We start from the raw sequence: 22716 nt of genomic DNA, 5'->3' as shown, positions 1-22716 counted from the left end.
TGGTCCTCTGCACACCTTAAAAGAAAAAGATCAGTATGGATGAAAGTTATGGCATGGCAAATTATGCTTGTATGCATACATACATGTTGGGGCTCAGGTGGCAGTCCCTGAGAGTGTGACTGTACATCCTGAGACAAGTTTATAGCTTCCTGGGTGGACACCAAAGACAGAAGGGAGATGGTGTAGGTTCCTTGTCCGTGCTCATTGCCCACATTGGTGACACAGGCTGCGGTTTCGATTCCTCTGGAAGCCAATCCGAGCGCGGGGCCTGAAACAATCCGTGGGCCGGCCAATGCGGCAAGGGGAGCCGAGGCGGAGCGCGGTGAAATAATTAGTCCGGCGGCCAATCTGAGAGCGGAGACGGGTGAAACAAATTGCAACAATTCCCCTAAGATCAGTTAACATGTTTCCTTGGAACCATACCAATGTTCTCTGTTGGCCCCCCTGCGCCGAACCCATTCACTGATTATAAATGTTGCGGCCGATCCTCCACTGCTCAAATTATTGTGAATCGCCTTCAAGAAAAAAAAAAAAAAGGCACAGAGCTACTTTAAATTGAGAAGAAAAAAGTAAAAAAAGTAAATAAAAAAAACAAACAATGTAGGCTACTTTAATTGTTTCGCTCTTCAAAAACCCCACAGAAAACTGCAGGGATGTCATATTGGTGAGCAGATCATGTCTGGTCACATCTAGTCTTATCGTATCGCGTAGGCTACTAGGACCATAGATTGTAAAACCCCAGATTCCTGCCTAACATTTTCTAATCCCTACCCTATCTATATCTTTTGAGGTGTACTGGGCACAAGCTACAAGGCGACTTTAAAAACAAAAACTCAACAACTGTAGGCCATATATAAATGGTCACACAGTTTTGAACTGCACTGCTTACCCAACAGAGAAACTATTAAGTCCCGACCCAGAATAATCTCGAAAACAAAAAAAAGGGGAAAATAACAAAAGAGTGAACGGATAGAAGGATTGAATGTTCCACCCAGCTGGTTTAACATCTTCCTAACAAAATTAGACAAGCCAACAATATGTTAGGCTACAACACAGAAGTTAGAGGATGTTAGAAGTTAGAGGAAGTCTCCAAACTTCACAGAAAAAGAATTTAAAGGACAATTTAAAGTCTTTGACTAAGTAAATAAAATGTTTTTTTTTCTTCTATTCTTTATGATCTGTTATGCTGACTATGATTGTAGCAATTTAATATACATTTCCTACTCTGAATTATAGATTTGATAAAGGACTGACTGAAGAGGAGAAGAATGAGGTGAAGGAGGTCAAAGGTCACATTCAAAATATGCCAAGCCTAATCTTTCAAATGGAAGCATTTCTTCCAAAGAAAAACGGGTTACTGGAAGATTACTTAATGAGTGTTTCGGAAGGTTAGCTTTGTAGTTACAAGTTGAATGTTATTTTTGCTTGTCTTTTCAAGGCTTTATCTCAGTCTCGTCCTTGGGAGTGTGAATATCAACCTTCCAAGCAAAGAGGCAAAGTAAGCACCGAAAAAGATCTACTATATATAATATCAATAGCAATTGATATTAAGGAAGCAAACACTGGATTTGTCAATCAAGATCTATTGAATTATAAAAGAATATGGTGGTGGTAAGTGCTGAGAGAGAGAATGAGAATGTGTCCTGGACTTAAAATGCTTCCCTCCAGGTGACACAAATCAACAAGTTGATTGCAGGTGAGCTAGTTAACACAGGTTAGAATTGGTCATGCTGATAACCAGAACAAAGAAAGCAAAAGGACATTGGGTGCTGCTTCTCAGGGTGCTTCTCATTTCTTATTTGTGCATCCTCATTTCTTTTTTGTGCATCCTCGTTTCCTTTCCTCGCGTCTCAGCTCCGCCCCCTGTAGGATAAGAGGGAAGGCTGCACGTGTTCTTCACCTGGCCGCTGTGTTTGTGGATGCCTTACAGGATGTGGTCCTACAAGCTGATTTGCAGCTCGCCAGACTGCAGATTGTCTGGTCAGCGACTGACATCATGTGGGCTCTACAAGACAGTGAGGCGGGTGCTGAATTTGCACGGCTGGTATTTTCTGGCAACAGAATACCTGGAGTGTCAGCGCTGCCACAAGAAGCTGGCCGCGTGGTCCTATGATATCCTGGACCAGCTGGATCCGGCTCACCGCAGGATGTTCCCAGCCATCCTCACTTACCGGTGAGTCATGAAAAAACTATTCTTATTGCAGGTGCAATTAACTACTAAAATGTTAACTAGGCTGTCATGGTAATAATGTAACTTAAAAATAACATTTATGTTAGTACTTTTAAAATGAATTACACGTAAGTTGTACACAAAACAAGCATTATCTTGCTTTTGTAGTTTTTTCATAAGACACTGTGTCGGCCAGTTGAGGTTGTATACAGAATGTGTGAACGACCCACCACCATTGATCTTTGCTTGACCTTTCAAAGGTGTCAAACTCAGAACAATAACATTCCAACACCTTGAGACACCTAGCCTGACAGCTGAGGTTCTATTCAAGATGTGTTAACGGCCCCCCATTGAGCCTTGCTTGACCTTCGATAGATGTCAGACTTAAAACAATATCAAAGTCTGTACAGTTTTTTTTTATCTTTTTCTATGGGAAACAACGCACCTTTCCTCTGCTCTGGAAAAAAATAACACTTTAAAGAAACTTTAATAAACTTTGCCTTTGTCTGTGTGCTTTAACAGGTTCTCTTGTGATATGCATGTGGCAAAGTTGATGAGGGAGCGCTTTCTTGGCAACAGCGTCTCTATGCTATATCACAAGCTATGTGAACAGCATAGTGAGGAATGGATGGAGAGGTCCCTGCAATACTTCTCTGTGTGTGACCGGTTCCAGGGCACCACCACACAGCCCATCTCACCTCCACCACCCAAGCCGCCTGTACCAACCGCCAAGTGGCTCCTCTCTGTCCACACAGAGGATATCCCGCCCCGGTATGGTGAGCTCAAAGCCAGGGTCACCTCTGTCTTTGGGTCCATCCTGAAGCTGAACTCCACAAAAAAGGTAACATAATCAAATATTAGATATACCTAAATGTGTATGTACAGGTGTATATAAATATTTTTTAGGTTATCTGTACTGAATTTTCTGTTTTTAAACAATAGGTGGCCAAAAAACTGGCGAGAGCTGCAGCTGGGACCGCAGCCTGGGTCACCAATGTGGGCAATGAGCACGGACAGGTCCTCATGTCTGTGCTCACCTCACATGAGGGTCAGGGACTGCTGCCCATGACCACAGGCCTGGTGAAAAGGTACGAGGCGGCTGGAGTCGCTCCCCCCACACTCCTTTATGTGGACAGAGACTGCTGCTCTTCTGTGGGCACCTCCAGGGCAGGTGCCATGTTCAGCGGCTGGAGCGATGTGGTGGTACGTCTCGATGTGTGGCACTTCATTCATCATTCATTATTTATTTGTAGAGCACATTTAAAAACAACCCATGGTTGACCAAAGTGCTGAACAGGACAAAATAATCAATACAAGGAAATAGTAAAATTGCAATAGCAGTCAATATCTTCATGCGCTTCGCCGCAGGTCTGCACACTGACAGCCACCCGCTCTACGGTCTGTTCATGGCGAAGCTCTCCGCCTGCATTTTCGTCTGGGACGAGGGAGATGTGGCTCTGCTGAGGGAGGCGAAAATGAGGGAGCTGGAGCAACAGCAGGGCATCAGAGGCCTCACTGATGACCAGCTAACCAGCAGGCTCACCTCCAGACAGTTGGCGCTGCACTGTCGACGCTGCACAAGTGGCGTGGAGGAGACAGAGCAGCTGATTGGTGAGTTGCTGGAGGCCTTCACGGACGCCAGGGAAACCATGGGCATCCCCTTGGTGGACCAGGAGAGGATGGACGTCATCTGGGACACTCAAAGACACCATCTTCCCTGCATCCAGGACCCCCCTGGTGTGCAGCTGTACACCCAGACAGGAAGTATGACAAAGGGAGGGCTCATACTTCCTGTCTACCGCTGCACTCGGGGTTCCACTTCCCTGGAGTCCTTCCACAACCACCTCAACCGCTTCATACCCGGTAAGATTACACACAATCACCTCAATGTGCGTTTTTTTTTTTTTTTTTTGATGGTCTGTTTCATCTCTATTGTAATTATAAATTAGTGTTAATGTTTTTTGTTTTTTTTTATCAGGAACGAGCGCTAACCTGGAAAATTTCCCAGGCTTATCTGCTTGAGGGTTTGGAGCGGTGGAATGAGGACCGCGCTGCTGCTGCCACCGTCGTGGATGAGGCCCCGTCGTCGCTGCGCTGCTACAGTGCCTCGCTCCAGCACAGCCTCAATGAGCTCAGTCAGCGTCTTCTTGGCTGTAGTCTTGTACAAGACTATTCAAAGCCAGGACAGTACACGGGTATGTGTCTATAATGCCATGCTTTGTTGTTTTCTTTGTAATGCACAGGTGTCTATTTTAAAACTTTTTTCTATTTACTTTGTTTTGTCAGGCGAGCTCATCGGGGTGGAGTACCTGTGCTCGCAGCAGTCCTGGGAGTTCAGGGAGAACTTTGGGCGGGACCCAGATGCCCCAGACAGAATCCCAGACGACTTGGGGGATGCAGAAGATGAGGGATTTGGGGATGAGGCAGAGGAGCAGGACCACACCATCTCCCCTCTTTCTTTAGTGTCCACCAAGGAAGCTGTACGCTTGTCTCGGGATTCAGCGTCACCCTCTCAGTCCTCCCAGGACCTGCCACCTGAGCCCCAAGAAGATGTATGTATGCATGAAGGCATCCCTTGCCATGCCATCATATGGAGGACTTTTTTTCATCCATCCACTAACTTCTTTTTTCTTCTTGTTAGGTGTGCAGAGGACCAGACGGGACACCAGGTTTTGATAGAGTGGTGGACCTGGCCAGGTACCTCGTCGAGCTCAGAGAAAAGCCTTGTCTCAGATAGGGAAGCCACTGACATTGTTCGGCTGTGGGACAGACTGGCGGACAGTGACAAAAAGGGTGTTTCCTATCCACCGAGATACAAGGAGAGACTCTTACAAGGCAGGTTCAAGGCCACCCACTCCAAAACCTCCACCTGTCATGGAAAGGAGAGCCTGAAGCGGTAAGTTAAATATTTTGCACACAGAACTTTAATTATATAATTGACTATATGCTTTTATAATTCCCTATTTTATTTTACAGGTGTGTGCTGGGGCAGGGGTCGGGTCCTGCGCAATGGCCCAATATTAGTCGAATTGTAGAGGCAGTATGTCTGGAGCTTTGCTCCATTCATCCAGCGGGGAAGGTGAAGTGGGGCGTTTCATTGAACCGCTGGGCTGCCGTTCTACACGACTACCAGGCCATACGGAGGCTGGTGGGGAACTGCCCAGAACTGAGGGGACGGGCAAGGATTCAGCTGTTTGAGGTCAATCAGCGGACACTTTCTGTCTGGTAAGTAGTTTATTTTTACAGCCAGCTAAAAGGAATTTTACAATCCTCATATTCTGTTCATCCTATTAATTGTGCCATTTTAAACAGGTACAACAACTACAGGAAGAAGCTGGAAGCAGACGTGCTGGCTCTGAGTGCACCCTTACCTCAGATCAGCATGGTGTCTGACACCCTGCTTCCTGTAGCCAAGCAGAAGATGCCCGCTGCACCTCAATCAGCACTTCCACCTTTCCCCTTTACCGTAAACCCTGACCTGTCAGGTCAGGCCATACGACGTGGGCAGCGCCATCCTCCCCCCGCATCAGCACCCGCTCTCTCTGCTCCACCGCCAGCATCACTATCTGCTCCACCGCCAGCATCACTATCTGCTCCACCGCCAGCATCCCTCTCTGCCCCACCATCAGCATCCCTCTCTGCCTTGAGCAGAACAACTTTGTGGAGAAAGAGGAAGGCAGAAGAGTTTGCAGCTCAAAAACAAGGGCTGCCCCCTCCACAGAAACGTGAACGCAAAAAGTACACATGTAGTCGATGTGGGCAGCCCAGAATAAAAGAGTTTGGGCACACCAGGGTGGGCAGTTTCTTCTTCTGTGCCACAGCAGAGGGAAAGACTGTGGAAGAGTGGCTGCAGGAGAGGAGAAATGAAGAAAATCCTTTGGTGTAAATAATTTATTTATAAATATTGTTTCTTTTAAGTATTTTCTTCCAAGTATTTGTAAATGTTCTATTTATTTGCATTTAATAAAGATCATTTAATTATTTCAAAAGGATTGTTCTTTATTTCAAAAGGTTTATCTGCCTTCATAACGGTCACATAAATAATCCTTAAGATTTATTTTAGAACATTTAAAGACTGTTCTTTTATTTGAGAACACTTTTTTTTGCCCTCATAAAAACCATTAAACAGTCCTTTATTTTTAGAATGCTTATCTGCCTTCACAAAGGCCATGTTAATAAAAAAATTACACAACACTTTTATTAAAATAATTAAAATAACACTTATTTGCTCTCATAGCAGTCATTAAAAGACTGTTGTTTATTTTACATTGTGTAAATAGTCCTAAATAAATGAGGGTTCTTTATTTGAGAACATTAATTTGCCCTCATAAATGCCAAGTTAATATATAAAAACCTTATTTAAGGTTTATCTGCCTTCATGAAAGCCTAAATTGTTTTTTTATCTATTTTTAAAAATAGATTATTATATCTATTTTATAATAGTAATCCATTTATATGTAATGGAGTTACATCTCAGAGTCAACCAGTCTGTTTTTTGGTGTGTGTGTGTGTGTGTGTGTTTATTTATTTAATAGCCTAATCACACTAGAACTATGAAAAAATATAAAATGTAAACAAAATACTGAATGCAAATATTAAAACAAATTAAAAGCAGAAAGTACGGTATAGCAACTCTTAATTTACTGGCTTAATATTTCTCTTGTGGACTTGCATTATTGACAGTGAAAAAAATAGAAGAATATTTATTGTTAAACAAGTGTTTGAAGTTGCTTTTGATTTTCACAGATGGAGTTGTGCTACGTTCGTGAACTAAATACTTTTATTAGGCCGCCGCCTAGGCCTATATAATTTTATTGATATTATTATTATCATTAATATTTTGTAATTGTATTGTTTTTAGTGTTATTAGTGTCATTAAATGTTTTGTTAATGTGCTATCTTGGAAACAAAATACTGACGAACAACGATGCAGTCTTCATCTTGGCTCTGTATAAGAATGATGCGTCTGTTAAAACAAGCACTCTTGACAATTTGTGAATGGATCACCTTGCAATTAAATTTTGTTGTGGGATGTAGTTTTTTGTTGTGGTGATGTCGTTATGAATTTAGGCAAGGCAAGTTAATTGTAGTTCCTAATTAATTTAATAATACTAGCTTTATAATAATAATAATAATAATAATAATAATAATAATAATAATAATGATGATTTAATACATTAATGGGAAAACGAGCCAATTATCGTATTGATATCGTCAAAGGCATCTGCCAGCAGCGATATCTCTGACTATCGTCGATACACGATACTATCGTCTATCGGCAAAACCCTAGCCAGGACTATCCTTTAGTCCCTTATGATGGCAGCCCATCGGTTTACCCGGAGTCCGGCGATGGTCTGACCGGCAGGGTAAGTTCTGCAGAGAGCCAGGCAGTAAAATGAAACCCAAAATGAAATAACGTCATCACACACCATAAAATCTCAGTGTACACAGTGTGTTTATGGGTATTCATTTACCTGGCTCTGAGTGGGCAAGGCAGGAGAGGAGGACTCAGCTACTGAGACTGTCTGGGATGAGGACAGACCAGGAGAGTGTAGGGCCGCTGTCTGTTCCTGAAGGGGCTGCAGGTCAGTGCCCTCGAGCTCCATGAATTCAATGGGCTCATCAAGGCATATATCCTCAAACCCCTCATCACCCTCCAGATCACCCTGCAGGTCTTCTTCCTGAATCCCATCTGGAATATCAGGATCTACACCCATGTCTTCCTCAAATGCTTTGCTGGTTTGGGAATATAAGTATTCCACACCAATGAGCTCTCCTGTAGAAATACAGAGTGTATCACATAGATGTTTTAATAACACATGGGTGAAAAGCAGCTAAAGTAAAATGTCTTCATGAACACAATCCCTGTGTATTCACCAGGGCTGGTGTAATCCTGTGCCAGTTTCAGAGCCAGAAGCTGCTGGCTCAGTGCATTGCAGTACTGCAGGAGCTGGCCGGCATAGCAGATTTCCTCCCTACTGGCACCTTCCACAGCAGCGACCCCACGTGCCTCGTTCCACTGCACCAGTCCTTCCAACAGGTACATTTGAAAATGCAAGGCATTTGCACTTGTACCTAAAAACAAATTCAGATCACCATGAAAAAAACACATACAGTGCAAATATTCACAAATAAACAACAGACGCTATTTTTGTGTAATGCAAACCTGGCGATTCAAGTGCAAGTGGAACGACTCCAGGGATGTTGAGCCACGTGCACAGCGGTACGAGGGAAGAATGACCCCATCCTTGGTCACCTGTCCTGTATTCCTGTACAGCTGTACACCTGGCGGGTCCTGGATGCACTCTAAGTGGAGCTGCTGGGTCCACCAGATCTCCTGCATCCTCTGCTGGTCAAGGAGCTTGGAACATCTACATGTGCAGCAAGTAGATCTTCATCAGACTGTTCCTCTACTGCAGAAGCTGAGCTGGAGGCGGCCACTGTTAATATCAGGATGAAGGGTGTTAATAATCAGTCAACTCACCTTTATTTATAAAGCGCTTTATACAATATAGATTTTTTCAAAGCAGCTTAACAGTAATAAACAGGGAAATAACAGAATCAATGATGCAAACTTTATCAGATGTGATAATTCACATTCTATTTTGAAGCAGCTCTAAAAAGACAGTGGCCCTCATTTATCAAAAGTGCGTACACCAAATTTCCAGCGTACACCTGGCGTACACCCAAAACCACGGTGACTTTGAGATTTATCAATATGAACGTTGGCGTACGGCACGCTCAAACCCTACGCCAGCTCAGGAGGTGGTGTACGCACGTTTTGAGTGCGGGAATGCGCAGAAAAACAATTCCTAACACCACAAAACGCACTGACAAACTAAAAGATATGATATATTATGACCCACTGTAAAAAAACAACAACATAGTAATTATAAACTTCAGTGTTTATTTTTGTGCAACATGGACTTCAATGTTTAAGTTGTGTGACTTTACCAAAGCATTTGAATTGTAGGCATATGTATTCCTTCAGTTGCGAGCCTGTGCGCTTTACCTGACGTTTCAAGCCTTGTTTATACTTTCGCCTGGCTCCGCAGCGCGAGTCTCCGCAGACTGCGCGCGCACCTCCCCAAACTGACGAGGCGTTTATACTCGACGCGCTCGCCGTTGTACTATTCTTTGAAACGATGGTTAGGCCAGGGTTAGGCCCGGCAGGTGTGCACGGACTGGGTTTAGTAATGAAAGGCTTTCAATGACCAAAAAAATTATTCAGACTGACAAAATAATAAAAATGACATTCTTCTTCTTTTAAATAATAATATTAATAATAATAATAATAACGACATTCTTCTTCTAAATAACAATAAGCGTCATTAATAATAAAAATCATAATAATAAGAAGAATATTACAAATTGTCATGCAATTATTAATGTGAATGAATGGTACTCCACATCACATCATCATCACTATTGTACACCCCAATACATGTGACGTGATACGAAATTAAATGCTAATTGTTTCAAAACACGTGCTGTAAAATAATGCATTGTGATAGGTCATTTGCTCATCCAAGTTTCTCTTCTTTGCCGTCTTCCGTGTGTCCATGGCGTAAAATGAGGGCGTGGGGGGAAGCGGAGACTTGAATATATAGGGGCGTGTTATTCTAATGACGATCGTTTTCAGCCGCGGCATTTATCAAAGGAAGGTATTGCGTACACCTGGATTTCAAAGGTACGCACAGCTTCATAAATCAGGCGGTGAGAGGAGTGTAAGCATAATCTTACGCCAACATATACGCCCGTTTCTACGCAAGAATGATAAATGAGGGACAGTGTCATTATTAAGCTCAAGTCAGCTGAATTACAAGACAAAAATCCCAAAACAAACAAATAAAGAGATCAGTGAGATTCATGCCTGGAGGCGCTGATGCCATCTTCTCAGCATCTCTTCTCCTGATGTAGATCTGCAGAGCATCCATTTTGGTACCCGGTCAGGCTTCCTGCTTCCTAACCCACTTGGTGAAGCTGAAAAGGAGGGACACACATTTAAATCAAGCCCCAACACAACACATTCTTAACTGAATTGAGAATTATGTCATCCTCTGTTAAACATGTAAATCATACCCCTATCCACTGCCTCATAAAGGTCCTTGAAGGACATGCTGGCAAATTTACCAAAGCCTATTCGCATCATGTCCTCCTGGGCTGGTGTGCCAGTGCCCTCTTGAACCCGGCGCTCGCTGATGGCAGCCATCATGTCAGGGAACAGGGCAGCATATCGCAGCAAGGCATCCTTGTTCCCCATGATGGCAGACTGGGTGGTGTCTCCTCCCTCACGCTCCCGTTGATGGACGGCCAGCACCATGGATGCATATCCAATGTCATTGGATAGCAACCATTTTAGGGTTTTACCCCAGTACTGGCCGAACTGCAGGGCGCTCTCGCTCAGCACAAGGTGGTGACTTGATGTGTCATCTCCTTGTGCTGACACACGAGCGATGGCCTCCTTCACCCTTAAAGCAGGCCATGAGCGTCCCGGAGTGGGATTTCTCCTGTATACCGCAGCGAGGGCCGCTGCCTCAGAAGAGGGCTTAAAGGCCTATTTATACTTCTGCGTCTGACCTACGCCGGAGCCTCTACGCTGTAGGCAACGCGTTGGTTTTAATTTATACTTCTGCGTTGTTGTCCGCGTTGACGCGCAATTACTCATGCAGAGGGACCATGTGGAACCCGAGGGAGGGGTTCTAGCAGACCAATCACAGCGCTTGCGTCCGTGTAGAATTGACACGTTGTTAAATTTTTGGAGAGGTGCGCATCAGGGTACGCGCGCTAAACACAGCCTACGACGTAGCTACGGCGTAAGTTCGAAGCAGAAGTATAAATAGGCCTTAAGGGTGAGCTCACCAGTGGGCGCTCTCCTAAATTCAGGATTGAAATCCATTTTCTACAAGACACACACACACAAATGACAATCAAATCAAAACGGTCAAATTATCTTTATATTGTAATCATTACGATCAAAACCTGTAATAATTGCTTTAGAAACATCATTGCTTCTGTCTAAATGAATGCATGATGTTTACTAACTGCATGACTTGTATTATCCTAGAACTGTACATGGACATTATTATGACAGTCACCTCTGATAACAGATAATATCTTATATGTATATTATATATATATATATATATATATCTTGTTATCTAGAAACTTGCATTTTCTGTAAAGCTGCTTTGAAACGATGTGTAGTGAAAAGCGCTATACAAATAAATGTGAATCGAATTTAATACTTTAAAATAAGAGGAACATAGACAACCAAATATCAAAATATTAATTGAGGCACATAAAATCTTACAAAACACAGAATTGCAGAAAATTAACCATGGTTTTTCACACAGTAACTATAGATCAAGAAAATAAATCAACACGACAAAGCCATTGCTTCATATTAATATTCATGATCATTCAACCATGACATTTGGATTAAATGCGTATACGAAAAAGACCCTCACCTCTTAATTTATGAAAGCTTGACGCAAAAAAAATAGAGATGATTAAAAAAATCATTGGATCCATAATAAATCGCTGTCTGTCAAATCAAAAGCAACTGCGTAGGCTAGCTAGTTGCCTACTGTTGCAAAAATTAATCATAGTTTTACTAAAGTAACTATGTATTAAAGTAACAGTAGCCAACAACATCAGTAAAGTAACCACGAACTTACCATTGCTTTACTACAGTAATTAAAATGTATGCCGCTTTAATATTTTTCCCAAAATATTCATTCGAGGCACATAAAATCGTACAAAACCACACAGAATTGCGGAAAATTAACCATGTTTAACACAGTAACTATAGCTCAAGAAAATAAATCAACACGACAAAGCCATTGCTTCATATTAATATTCATGATCATATTTCAACCATGACATTCGGAGTAAATGTAAATACGAAAAATAAAAATGCAAACAGGTGTTCGCCTTAACCCTTACTTTATGCACGGTTGGTTGCTTAAAATGGTTGCTTATTAAAATATCGTTGATCAGTAATAAAAGCTGTTTAAATGTTCAAAGCACTGCATAGTACTGTTAAGAAATACCTCCCCCACTTAGCAAAACGCGCTCTGTAGCGGTCCCGGCCCACAGGCCAATCAGGATGCAGGCTTAGTGGAACTTTCGAGAAGGACCAATGACAAACCTCACATCATGACCATATAGGGATGCACTCAGTGGAACTTCGCTGCGAGCAAGTGGACGGTCCAATCAGAACGCTGGGAACGTGGGACTAACGGAACTGTGGAACCGAAGATCGTGTTGCAGGTAGGCTACTCACAAAGATCCATGCCAATGTTCTCTCTTGGCCCCCTTGCGGCCCCCTGCGCACCTGGGCCCCACCCATTCACCCAAGTATAAATGTTGTGGCCCCACTGTGTGATGTTGACCAGTTTGATTCAGTATCCTGGGATAGCAGCATTATCATTGAAAAAGGTCTATAAAAACAGGATGGCCTCCAGTCCTCCGCAGACGAGAGCAGGAACGGAGGGAGAAGCTTCGCCGGAGGTTAGGAGACTTTGCAACCACGGTATTGCGTGTCAGCAAAGCAGAAGCCTCAAAGGAGAGGGTAAAGTTCTCCAAACCTCACTGGCCTCCAATAATTTCTTTGGAGGAAAAAGAGAGGAGGAGACTTTATGGAGAGCCTAGAGGAAAGTACATCTCCTCAAACCACCCCATCCACGAGCCAGCGGTGGCCTCCAAAAATGAAAAAGGTGAAAGTGTCATGTAAGATCTTTAAACTATAAATCAATGTAAAAGAATGAATTCATATCAAATACAACAAATGTCTAAAATAACTCTTTTACAGTTCCTCCATGCACGTCGCTGGCTGTGCTCCCTCCTCCATCAGCTGTGGCTGAGGCGGCCCTTAAATGGGTGCTGAGGGCCACAGCTTGGAGAAGGAAGAAGAGGGCTTAAGAAGATTTAAAAGCAAGGCAAAGCCACCCCCGGGGAAGGGATCCTAAGGGGTATCCCTGCAGTCTGTGTGGGAAGCCCAAGCGATTGGAGTTTGGGCACAGCTTCTTCTGCGGAAAAAGCTTCTGTGCCACTTCTACTGGCAAGACAGTCTCACAATGGCTGTCTGAGCAGAAAAGGATTGCAGCTGCAGACAATGTGACCGATGTGCCCAGGACAATGGCCTGGAGGAAGAAGAGGCCATATCCTTAGGCCTGCTCCAGAAAAGGCCAAAAAAGTGCATGCCAATAACTTGCAGTCTGTGCCAGCAACCAAAAACGAAGGAGTTTGGACACTCACGGTACACTGGAAAAGCCTTTTGTAGCACCTATGAAGGCAAAAGTGTGGAACTCTGCTGGCAGAGCAACGGGCACTTGCTCCTATTGAGTAAATGTCTTGAATTTCTTTTCTTTTTTTGTTACCGGTAACTAATGTTCTGTTGAAGATTTATTTTAATATTTATTTAATATTTTGTTTGCATTTATTTATTAATTAATCCTTTTTATATATTTTTCTAATGTAAACCATTTAATAAATCTTTATTACCTTTTTGTACTGTTTCTACTGTTAATTTGTTTTGTTTTAATATTTAGCATTTTGTTTACATTTATATTTTTTTATAGTTCTAGTGTGAATTATTTAATAAATAAAATAAAAAACAGACTGTGTTTGACTCTGAGATGTATTTAGGGAAACATTAGAATGCTAATGAATAAATTAAATAAAAAGCTTCACAAATAAAAGAAATGGGTAAGACAATTAACAAACTTAATGAAAGCATATAAATGTTCTAAAATAAAGAACAAGCATTTAAGACTATTAACATTGCCTTCGTGAAGGCAGAGAAGCATTCTGAAATAAAGGACTGTTTCATGCTTTTTATGAGGGCAAATAAATGTTCAAAAGTAAAAAACAATTTAGGGAAATTTACATGACTTTCATGAAGGCAGATAAACCTTAAATAAGGTTTTGATATATTAACATGGCATTTATGAGGGCAAGTGAATGTTCTCAAATAAAAGAAGAGTCATTAAATGTTCTAAAATAAATAAGGACAATTTATGACCATTATGTAGGCAGATAAACCTTTTGAAAAAGAACAATCATTTTAGAATAATTACGTGGTCTTTATTAAATGCAAATACAGTTCAGGAGGTATTTCCTAGCGATGGCTGATTGAATGCATTTTTAGTCCAGTGCCTGTATATAAGATTAGTATTGACCAAGTTCAGAGGCTGTCATATGTGGATCATCTTACTTTATTTTCAACACTTTTAATATGATAAATAACTTTTATATTGATTCCATGGATTTATTGCATTTTGGGGGGAAAATAAAGTAATTTATTATTATATTTTTTTAATAATAAACCTTTGAAAATCAAACTCTAGATTTGAATATATGGTATTATAACCTAAAGATGCTATGTGAAAGTTTGAAACAGAAAATAGTGGTTTTCATCTGGCCACTTTCTTGGTAAAGAAAACACATTTTTACTCAAATTAATCAAATGGATTTATCGCGTTTTAGAACCAAATTCTTCATTTACACAGAGACTGACGACCAGCCGCAACTAAGCAGGCAGCCACTGTGGAGAAAGTCCACCTTTCTCAAGTGGTTAAAGGGGTGCCCTTCGTGCCAAAGGACCCCGAGGCTGTGCTGGCTTTCATATTCTGTTCATCCTATTAATTGTGCCATTTCAAACAGGTACAAAAACTACAGGAAGAAGCTGGAAGCAGATGTGCTGGCTCTGAGTGCACCCTTACCTCAGATCAGCATGGTGTCTCACACCCTTGCTGCGTCTCAGTTCACTTACTTATACTACACCCTAAAAGCATGCACTCTTTTTGTGAAGAAAAAGTACATACTTGAGTGTGTAGCAGAAGAGTATACAAGCTTTGGGACATACTATCACATCATAAAATTGCATATTTAACGGTCCTCTGTCGCTTAGTTACACGTATCCTGTTACGTAAACTGACCTGTCAATCATCTTGTCAAAGATAAAATCCACCACATTTAACAATTTACAACTGTATCAGAGAGAAATGAAGAAGCACGTTGGAGATCACCGACCGACCGAACAAACATGCCTAAAATCTCTCCTAACTTAAATAAATAAAATATTACCTTTCCACTTCCTCCAAAAAGTAAGCATGGTTGTTGAGCCAATACACAACGCAAAATACATGAGAAAACCCCAGATCCCTGCCCAACATTTTCTAATCCCTATCTATCTTCTGAGGTGTCCCGGGTACGAGGCGACTTTAAAAAGCAAAAACTACTAACAACAGTAGGCCATAGAGAGAGATGAGCTGGATTTAATATGCTTCGCTCCAGGTGACACATCAACAAGTTGATTGCAGGTGAGCTACCAGTTTACACCAACAAAATCACAGGTTAGAACTGGTAAAACTGATAACCAGAACAAAGAAAGCAAAAGGACATAATTCCAAAAAGAAAATTCCAGTAGAGCCTGGAGAGGTCATCTCCTCAAGCCACCCCATCCACGAGCCGGTGGCCTCCAAAACTTAAAACTCTGAAAGTATCAAGTAATACTCAATCAAGTATTCTTTTACAGTTCCTCCATCCGTGCTCCCTCCTCCATCAGCAGCCCTTAAAGGAGTGCCAAGGGCCACGGCCTGGAGGAGGAAATGTTTTTTGTTTTTTTATCCCTACAACATGGCAAAGTGACATTGTGCAAATGTTTAACTAACCGCTTCAGGCTCTCCTTTCCATGGCAGGTGAAGGTTTTTCGATTGGGTGGCCTTGAACCTGCCTTGAATCAGCCTGTCCTTGTGCCTCTGCGGATAAGAAACCCCCTGTTTGTCACTGTCCGGCAGTCTGTCCCGCAGCCGAACAATGTCAGCAGTTTCCCTATCTGAGGCACAAGGCTTTTCTCTGAGCTCAACAAGGTACCTGGCCACGCCAGCCCCACCACTCGATCGAACCCTAGAGTCCCGTCTGGTCCTCTGCACACCTTAAAAGAAAAAGATCAGTATGGATGAAAGTTATGGCATGGCAAATGATGCTTGTATGGATACATACATCTTCTTGGGGCTCAGGTGGCAGTCCCTGAGAGTGTGGCTGTACATCCTGAGACAAGTTTAGAGCTTCCTGGGTGGACACCAAAGACAGAAGGGAGATGGTGTGGGTTCCTGCTCCTCTGCCTCATCTTCAAATCCCTCATCTTCGACATCCACCAAGGTGTCTGGAATTCTGTCTGGGACATCTGGGTCAATGTTCTCCCTGAACTCCAAGGACTGCTGCCAGCACAGGTACCTCACCCCAATGAGCTCGCCTGACAAAAACAAAATTAAATAAAAAACAAAACAAAAAACACTGTTTTAAAACAAGTCTGTGCATTACAAAGAAAACAACAAAGCATGGAATCATAGACACATACCTGTGTACTGTCTTGGCTTTGAATAGTCTTGTACAAGACTACAGCCAAGAAGACGCTGATTGAGTTCATTGAGGCTGTGCTGAAACCAGCCACTGTAGCAGCCCAGTGGCGACGGGGTCATGCATGACGGCAGCAGCAGCACGGTTCTCGTTCCACCACTCAACCCTCAAGCAGATAAGCCTGGACATTTTCTAGGTTAGCGCTCGTTCTGATAACAAAAATAAAAATTATATTTATTTATATATATATATATATATATATATATATAGAGAGAGAGAGATCACATCACTCCAGCTGCTAAACATGGCAGCTGCTCTGAATGTGCCCACAGAAGAGCAGCAGTCTCTGTCCACGTAGAGGAGTGTGTGTGGGGGGGGGGGGGGGGATTACTTCAGCCACTTCTTCACCAGGCCAGTGGCCATGGGCAGCAGTCCCTGATGCTCATGTGAAGGGAGCACAGACATGAGGACTTGTCCGTGCTCATTGCCCACATTGGTGACACAGGCTGCGGTCCCAGCTGCAGCTCCTGACAGTTTTTTGGCCAAGCTCCAAACAGATAACCTGCAGAAGTCTATATACAACTGTACATGTACATTTGTGATGCGATCTGGGGAAACCCGTCGGATGTCGCGCTGGGCCGTTTTCAGTAAATTCCAAAATAGTTTGAATGTCAGTTTGTCAATTTTTTTTCATTAAATTATTATTCTATAACATCTTTTCTCTTATCTCTGAAAATATCTTGGCAAAATTCCCTTGTTTAGTGCAGAAAAACAGCGATAGTGTCAAGCTGAAAATACTCTCTCTCTAATGCATTCTATGCGACCATTTTCTCTAACGCGTCTAACGCACGCAGAGGTGAAAAAAACAAAACAATCGCCGTATATACACCTGTCCGTCTCTAAACACTACAAAGATAGTTTACCTATAAAATAAACCACATAACATGTACAGTGAATGTGTATTAGTGCGCATTTCGCGCCAATCCTGTTTAAAAAAAAAAAAAGAGTGCCAAGCGTCCCGACGGTGACAGTTATTAAACCTGTTTTTCTCAAAATTCCGTTCCAGAAAATCATAGCGATCGGCCGACTTCAGATAAACATAACGTTTGCTACCAACAAGCTATGATAAAAATAAAAACATATTTGGAAAGGGCTTGATACCAGCTTCCATATGATATCAAAACCTGTAATAGGTAAAATTTCACCATGTGGTGGGTTTTCCCAGATCGCATCACATTTAGTCCTTAGATTATTTTAAAAACAAATGTACATATACAGGTGATCCTTAGTTACTGTGATTAATACTTTACCTTTTTTGTGGAGTCCAGCTTCAGGATGGACCCAAAGACAGAGGTGACCCTGGCTTTGAGCTCACCATACCGGGACCGGATATCCTCTGCATGAACAGAGGAACCACTTAGCGGTTGGTACAAGCCATAGTGGTGTGATGGGCCGTGTGGTGGTGCCCTGGTACTGGTCTCACACAGAGATGTATTGCAGGGACCTTTTCATCCAGTCCTTACTATGCTGTTCACATTGGTTGTGATATAGCATAGTGACGCTGTTGCACAGAGAGCATTCCCTCATCAACACTGCCACATTAATATCACAAGAGAACCTGTTAAAACACAGACAAAACAAGGCAAAGTTTATTAAAGTTCATTTAAAGTGTTTTTTTTTTTTCAGAACTAAGGAAAAGGTGTGATGTTTCATCATACAACCCCCCCCCCCACACTACAAACTTTGATGCAAGGGACATCACACAAGTCAAGTGTAACTTGTTTTGACACAAATCAAAGGTCAAGCAAGGATCAATGGGGGGGGCCATTCACACATCCCGAATAGAACCTCAACTGTCGGGCACAGTGTAGGAATGTTATTGTTCTGAGCCTGACACCTTTCAAAAGCTCAAGCAAGGCTCAATGGGGGGTCGTTCACACATTCTGAAAAGAACCTCGAGTACCAGACACAGTGTCTTGTAAAAGAACTAGATAAGATATTTTTTTTTTTTTTTTTTTTACAAATTTCATTACCATTAATTAACAGTGTCACAAAAATGATATGTTAAAGTAATTTAAGTTACATTGTAACAATTACAGCCTAGCTAACAGTTTAACATTTCTGTACTTAATTGCACCTGCCTCTGTTTTTGCCTATAAGAAAAAAATGGTAACACTTTGACTAATGTTTAATAAATGAACCTTATTGTAATGTATAAACTAACCAGGAGCAATACATTTGTTACTGTATTTGTTCATCTTTTAACATTAGTCAAAAAAATACAGCTGTTCATTGTTCGTTCATGTTAGTTCACAGTGCATTAACTAATGTTAACAAGTATTAGTACATTTTGAAATTAACAAAGATTAACAAATGCTGTATAAGTGCTGTTAAATATTGCTAACTAATATTAACTAATGAACTTTTTTGTAAATGTTACTGGAAAAAATACTCATGACTCACCAGTAACTGGGAACATCCTGCGGTGAGCCGGATCCAGCTGGTCCAGGATTTCAAAGGAATCTGTCACTGTCTTGTAGAGCCCATAAGATGTCAGTTGCTGACCGAACCGTCTGTAGTTTGGTGAGCTGCAGATTAGCTTGTAGGACCACATCTGTAGGGTATCCACAAACACAGCAGCCAGAACAACCTAGAAAAAAAAAAAAAAGGTATACATACATAATACATATTGAAACAATAAAATTTAAATAATTATATCTACTGATGAGACAAAAAGTACACTTCAGGTGTGAAAACTGTCCCTCAGAATCCGCTGACACCAGCCTTTGAGCTGCCTTCTGCTGCAAGTGATAGTCATCAAAATTAATAAATGTCAGTTTGAAGACGTTTATGGTTACACAATACCATATGTTACTACATTTATTTGTGATCACATGATCAGCTGAGCATGAATTTATTTTTTCACCACACAAGACTCACCCTGTGGCTCCACCTCCATGGCTGAAGCCAACAGATCTTCATCTTAGCTCCTTGTAGACCACAAAGCCCACCAGACAGTCACCCTCACAGCCAGGTAACGTGCCCTCTCTCTGCCTGCACTTTGATGGCTTCTTCAACTTTCTTGAATGTGCAGGCATCCTGGAGAAAGACATCCTTGTTGGCCTTATGAGGGCACCTCTGTCCAGTTTGCCAGCCTCGTGCTTCCACTGATGCCCAGACAGGACCATGAGGGAGTAGCCAAGATCATTCGCCAGCATCCAGTTGAAGGTTTCCCCCCTGTAGGCTACTGACCAAACTCGATGGTACTTTGACTTGTTACCAGCAAGCCATCAAAAGGAATTCCCTCCACCTTGGATAACCCTGACCTTGGCCAACACAGCTTACTGGTATCGGTGAAAATCATGAATGAAACTACTTTATACTGAATTATGTGTTTTAGGCGGGTCAAACGACGTCATCACAACTTTATGAACGGCTCGGCATTACCCCAATTTTTTTTTCGCTTCTGCATGAAGTAGCCTATACATAGATAGGCTAGGTAAAATGCTTATAATATGCCTCTTTTAAAAAACAATCCGAGAAAGAGAAAAATATGCTGACTTTAACATGCAGCAAAATTGCAGCGTTAAAAAAATAAGCTTGTGTTTTATTTTGTTTTGTTGTTTAAACGCAATCGTCGGATCAAAACAGCAAGAGAGAGTGTTAATTCGGGGGGAATGGCGTGAATGGCGTCCGAGTCGAAAGCGGCACCGGCGGCCATGGGAGCAACCAGCGCCTCTGAAACAATTCTCCGAGAGCCAACGGGGCGAGGGGTGCCAGGCGCGAAACGATTCATGGGCCGGCCAATGCGGCAAGGGGAGCCGAGGCGGAGCGCGGTGAAACAATTTGTCCGGGGGCCAATCTGAGAGCGGAGACGGGTGAAACAAATTGCAACAATTCCCCTAAGATCAGTTAAAATGTTTCCTTGGAACCATACCAATGTTCTCTGTTGGCCCCCCTGCGCCCAACCCATTCACTGATTATAAATGTTGCGGCCAATCCTCCACTGCTCAAATAATTGTGAATCGCCTTCAAGAAAAAAAAAAAGGCAGAGAGCTACTTTAAATTGAGAAGAAAAAAGTAAAAAAAACAATGTAGGCTACTTTAATTGTTTCGCTCTTCAAAAACCCCCACAGAAAACTGCAGGGATGTCATATTGGTGAGCAGATCATGTCTGGTCACATCTAGTCTTATTGTATCGCGTAGGCTACTAGGACCATAGATTGTAAAACCCCAGATTCCTGCCTAACATTTTCTAATCCCTACCCTATCTATATCTTTTGAGGTGTAGCCGACTGGGCACAAGCTACAAGGCGACTTTAAAAACAAAAACTCAACAACTGTAGGCCATATATAAATGATCACACAGTTTTTAACTGTACCCAACAGAGAAACTATTAAGTCCCGACCCAGAATAACCTCGAAAACAAAAAAAGGGGAGAGAGAGAATGAGAACGTGTCCTGGACTTAAAATGCTTCCCTCCAGGTGACACAAATCAACAAGTTGATTGCAGGTGAGCTAGTTAACACAGGTTAGAATTGGTAATGCTGATAACCAGAACAAAGAAAGCAAAAAGACATTGGGTACTGCTTCTCATTTCTTATCTGTGCATCCTCGTTTCCTTTCCTCGCGTCTCAGCTCCGCCCCCTGTAGGATACGAGGGAAGGCTGCAAGGAAAGAAAAGGAGGACAGAGTAATCGAGTGAAAGCTTTTTTTATACATTGAAATACTTGACCACTCAAGCATCACTTCACCGCGTCATCAGCAGCGCTCAAAGGATCTGCCCTTATGTTGTTGAAGTTTGTTTATTTAAGAAATTCATAATAAATATTAATAAAGCAAGATAGGCCTACCCTGTTGAAATATGTGATATGTGTGGTTATATAAACTGCAGAGGTAAAGCATAAAATAAAATTACTGTGACCGATGTGAAGGGGGAGGAGAATTTATACGTGCGTCACGTTTAGTTGATAAAACTATTCCGCATAGGATACACCTGTGTATCCTCGCTCATGACTCCTCGGGAAGCCTCCTCACTCCTCGATCCTCGACTCCTCGCAGTGCAATTAGAGAATTGAGATGTCCTTCAAGATGGCTGAGCTCGATCGGTTTCCGGGTCATAGGATGGAGGACAGCGGAGCGAGGAGACGAGGAGGGATATTGAGAAGATGTACCCTCAATATACCTTCTCATTTCCTCGCTCCTTCGTCCTATGACCCGAAAACTGATCGAGCTCAGCCATCTTGAAGGGGATCTCAATTCTCTAATTGAGGAATGAGGAGTGAGGAAGCTTCAAGAGGAATTATGAGCGAGGATGCACAGGTGTATCTTTTGCGGAAGTCTTTCTTGTCAAGAAACCTGTCACAGGTATGAATGATCCTCCCCCTTCACATCTGTCACAGTAATTTTGTATTTATGCTTTACCTTTGCAGTTTAAATAAATATATCACACATATATCAACAGGGCATCTAGCTTTATTAATAGGCAACATTTATTATTTTCTTAACCAAACTTTAACAACATGGGCAGATACTTTGCAGCTGATGACGCAGTGAAGTGACGCTCGAGTGATCTAAAATATCCCAATATACAAAAAAGCTTTTATTCCTCCGTCCTCATTTTCTTCCCTCGCATCCTACAGGGGGTGGAGCTGAGACACGAGGATGCACAAAATAAGAATTGAGAAGTATACACTGCCTCCCAGAAAAGTGTCAACACTTACTATAGCTTCTCTAACAAAGTCACTACGACATCAGTTTATTGCATGTGGCCTCACTCAGAAGAAATTGCAGTCCAGAAGGTTGGTGGAGCCTAGAATCATCACTGCCTTTTAACCCACTAGCAACTGCCCAGGTGAGGAGTTGTAACCTTAAGTTGTAAAACGAATCAATTGGATTTCCCTAAAATATTGAACATTGCTGTTGTGACTTATGCTTATAGCTGGCTGTTGAAGGTTTTGGTGAAATTGCAAAAAATAACTTGTTGTTATAGTCTTTAAAGCGTCAATTAATGTCACGGTTGTCTGGCAAGGTTTTTCTTTTCTTTTTTTTCATCTTTTTTTTTTTTGGTCAGAGTGCATTCATCGTCATTAATTGAAGCACTAGTCTTGCCTTCAGTTCTACTTCAAGTGGCTGTGACGTTTTTCATTTCATTTCATTTCATTTGAGTATTATTTTG

At 42.1% G+C, this 22716-nt stretch overlaps 4 protein-coding genes and 1 long non-coding RNA gene across 6 annotated transcripts; 3 read left to right on the top strand and 2 right to left on the bottom strand.

Moving 5' to 3' along the window:
- Positions 1-11: 11 nt before the first annotated feature.
- On the top strand, positions 12-3539 carry LOC309478488 (uncharacterized protein). 2 transcript variants are annotated; one of them, XM_082142066.1, is made up of 4 exons: positions 12-1273; positions 1439-2173; positions 2693-3011; positions 3153-3539. In XM_082142066.1, the coding sequence occupies exons 2-4, from the start codon at positions 1920-1922 to the stop codon at positions 3237-3239; spliced, it is 660 nt and encodes a 219-aa protein (XP_081998192.1). In that variant the 5' UTR covers positions 12-1273; positions 1439-1919; the 3' UTR covers positions 3240-3539. The 2 variants fall into 2 exon arrangements, with proteins under 2 accessions (XP_081998192.1, XP_081998191.1); XM_082142065.1 differs by having other exon boundaries at positions 12-2173.
- On the top strand, positions 3531-6135 carry LOC309478486 (uncharacterized protein). The gene is made up of 6 exons (XM_082142063.1): positions 3531-4033; positions 4149-4365; positions 4457-4722; positions 4812-5066; positions 5147-5395; positions 5483-6135. Coding segments are annotated over exons 3-6 (1080 nt in total). The 5' UTR covers positions 3531-4033; positions 4149-4365; positions 4457-4720; the 3' UTR covers positions 6057-6135.
- Positions 6136-7456: 1321 nt separating this feature from the next.
- LOC309478434 (uncharacterized protein) lies at positions 7457-9959 on the bottom strand (the record flags this gene model as incomplete). Its single annotated transcript, XM_082142031.1, has 4 exons — positions 8337-9959; positions 8048-8245; positions 7645-7946; positions 7457-7543 (listed from the first exon to the last, which is right to left on the bottom strand). Exons 2-4 carry the CDS (start codon positions 8214-8216, stop codon positions 7457-7459), a joined length of 558 nt encoding a protein of 185 aa, XP_081998157.1. The 5' UTR covers positions 8217-8245; positions 8337-9959.
- Positions 9960-9965: 6 nt separating this feature from the next.
- Positions 9966-18156, bottom strand: LOC309477655 (uncharacterized protein). Its single transcript, XM_082140969.1, has 6 exons — positions 17848-18156; positions 16539-16746; positions 16181-16433; positions 15850-16112; positions 10253-11072; positions 9966-10153 (listed from the first exon to the last, which is right to left on the bottom strand). The coding sequence occupies exons 5-6, from the start codon at positions 10491-10493 to the stop codon at positions 10038-10040; spliced, it is 357 nt and encodes a 118-aa protein (XP_081997095.1). The 5' UTR covers positions 10494-11072; positions 15850-16112; positions 16181-16433; positions 16539-16746; positions 17848-18156; the 3' UTR covers positions 9966-10037.
- On the top strand, positions 11693-13499 carry LOC309478410. Its single transcript, XR_014198979.1, has 3 exons — positions 11693-12445; positions 12628-12904; positions 12987-13499. It is a non-coding gene; the product is annotated as an uncharacterized lncRNA (long non-coding RNA).
- Positions 18157-22716: the final 4560 nt, after the last annotated feature.

The sequence above is a fragment of the Leuciscus leuciscus genome (assembly GCF_965113295.1).
Source record: "Leuciscus leuciscus genome assembly, chromosome: 16".
Taxonomy (NCBI): Eukaryota; Metazoa; Chordata; class Actinopteri; order Cypriniformes; family Leuciscidae; genus Leuciscus; species Leuciscus leuciscus.
This window is presented reverse-complemented; position numbering and strand designations above follow the sequence as displayed.

Coding starts and splice junctions, on each gene's coding strand:
- LOC309478486 (XM_082142063.1), top strand. Junction 5,067..5,146: donor GGAAAGGAGAGCCTGAAGCG/GTAAGTTAAATA, acceptor TTTATTTTACAG/GTGTGTGCTGGGGCAGGGGT. Junction 5,396..5,482: donor CAGCGGACACTTTCTGTCTG/GTAAGTAGTTTA, acceptor CATTTTAAACAG/GTACAACAACTACAGGAAGA.
- LOC309478488 (XM_082142066.1), top strand. CDS start 1,920: ATGCCTTACAGGATGTGGTCCTACAAGCTGATTTGCAGCTCGCCAGAC. Junction 2,174..2,692: donor CCAGCCATCCTCACTTACCG/GTGAGTCATGAA, acceptor GTGCTTTAACAG/GTTCTCTTGTGATATGCATG. Junction 3,012..3,152: donor AGCTGAACTCCACAAAAAAG/GTAACATAATCA, acceptor CTGGGACCGCAG/CCTGGGTCACCAATGTGGGC.
- LOC309477655 (XM_082140969.1), bottom strand. CDS start 10,493: ATGGTGCTGGCCGTCCATCAACGGGAGCGTGAGGGAGGAGACACCACC. Junction 10,154..10,252: donor TTATGAGGCAGTGGATAGGG/GTATGATTTACA, acceptor CCTCCTTTTCAG/CTTCACCAAGTGGGTTAGGA.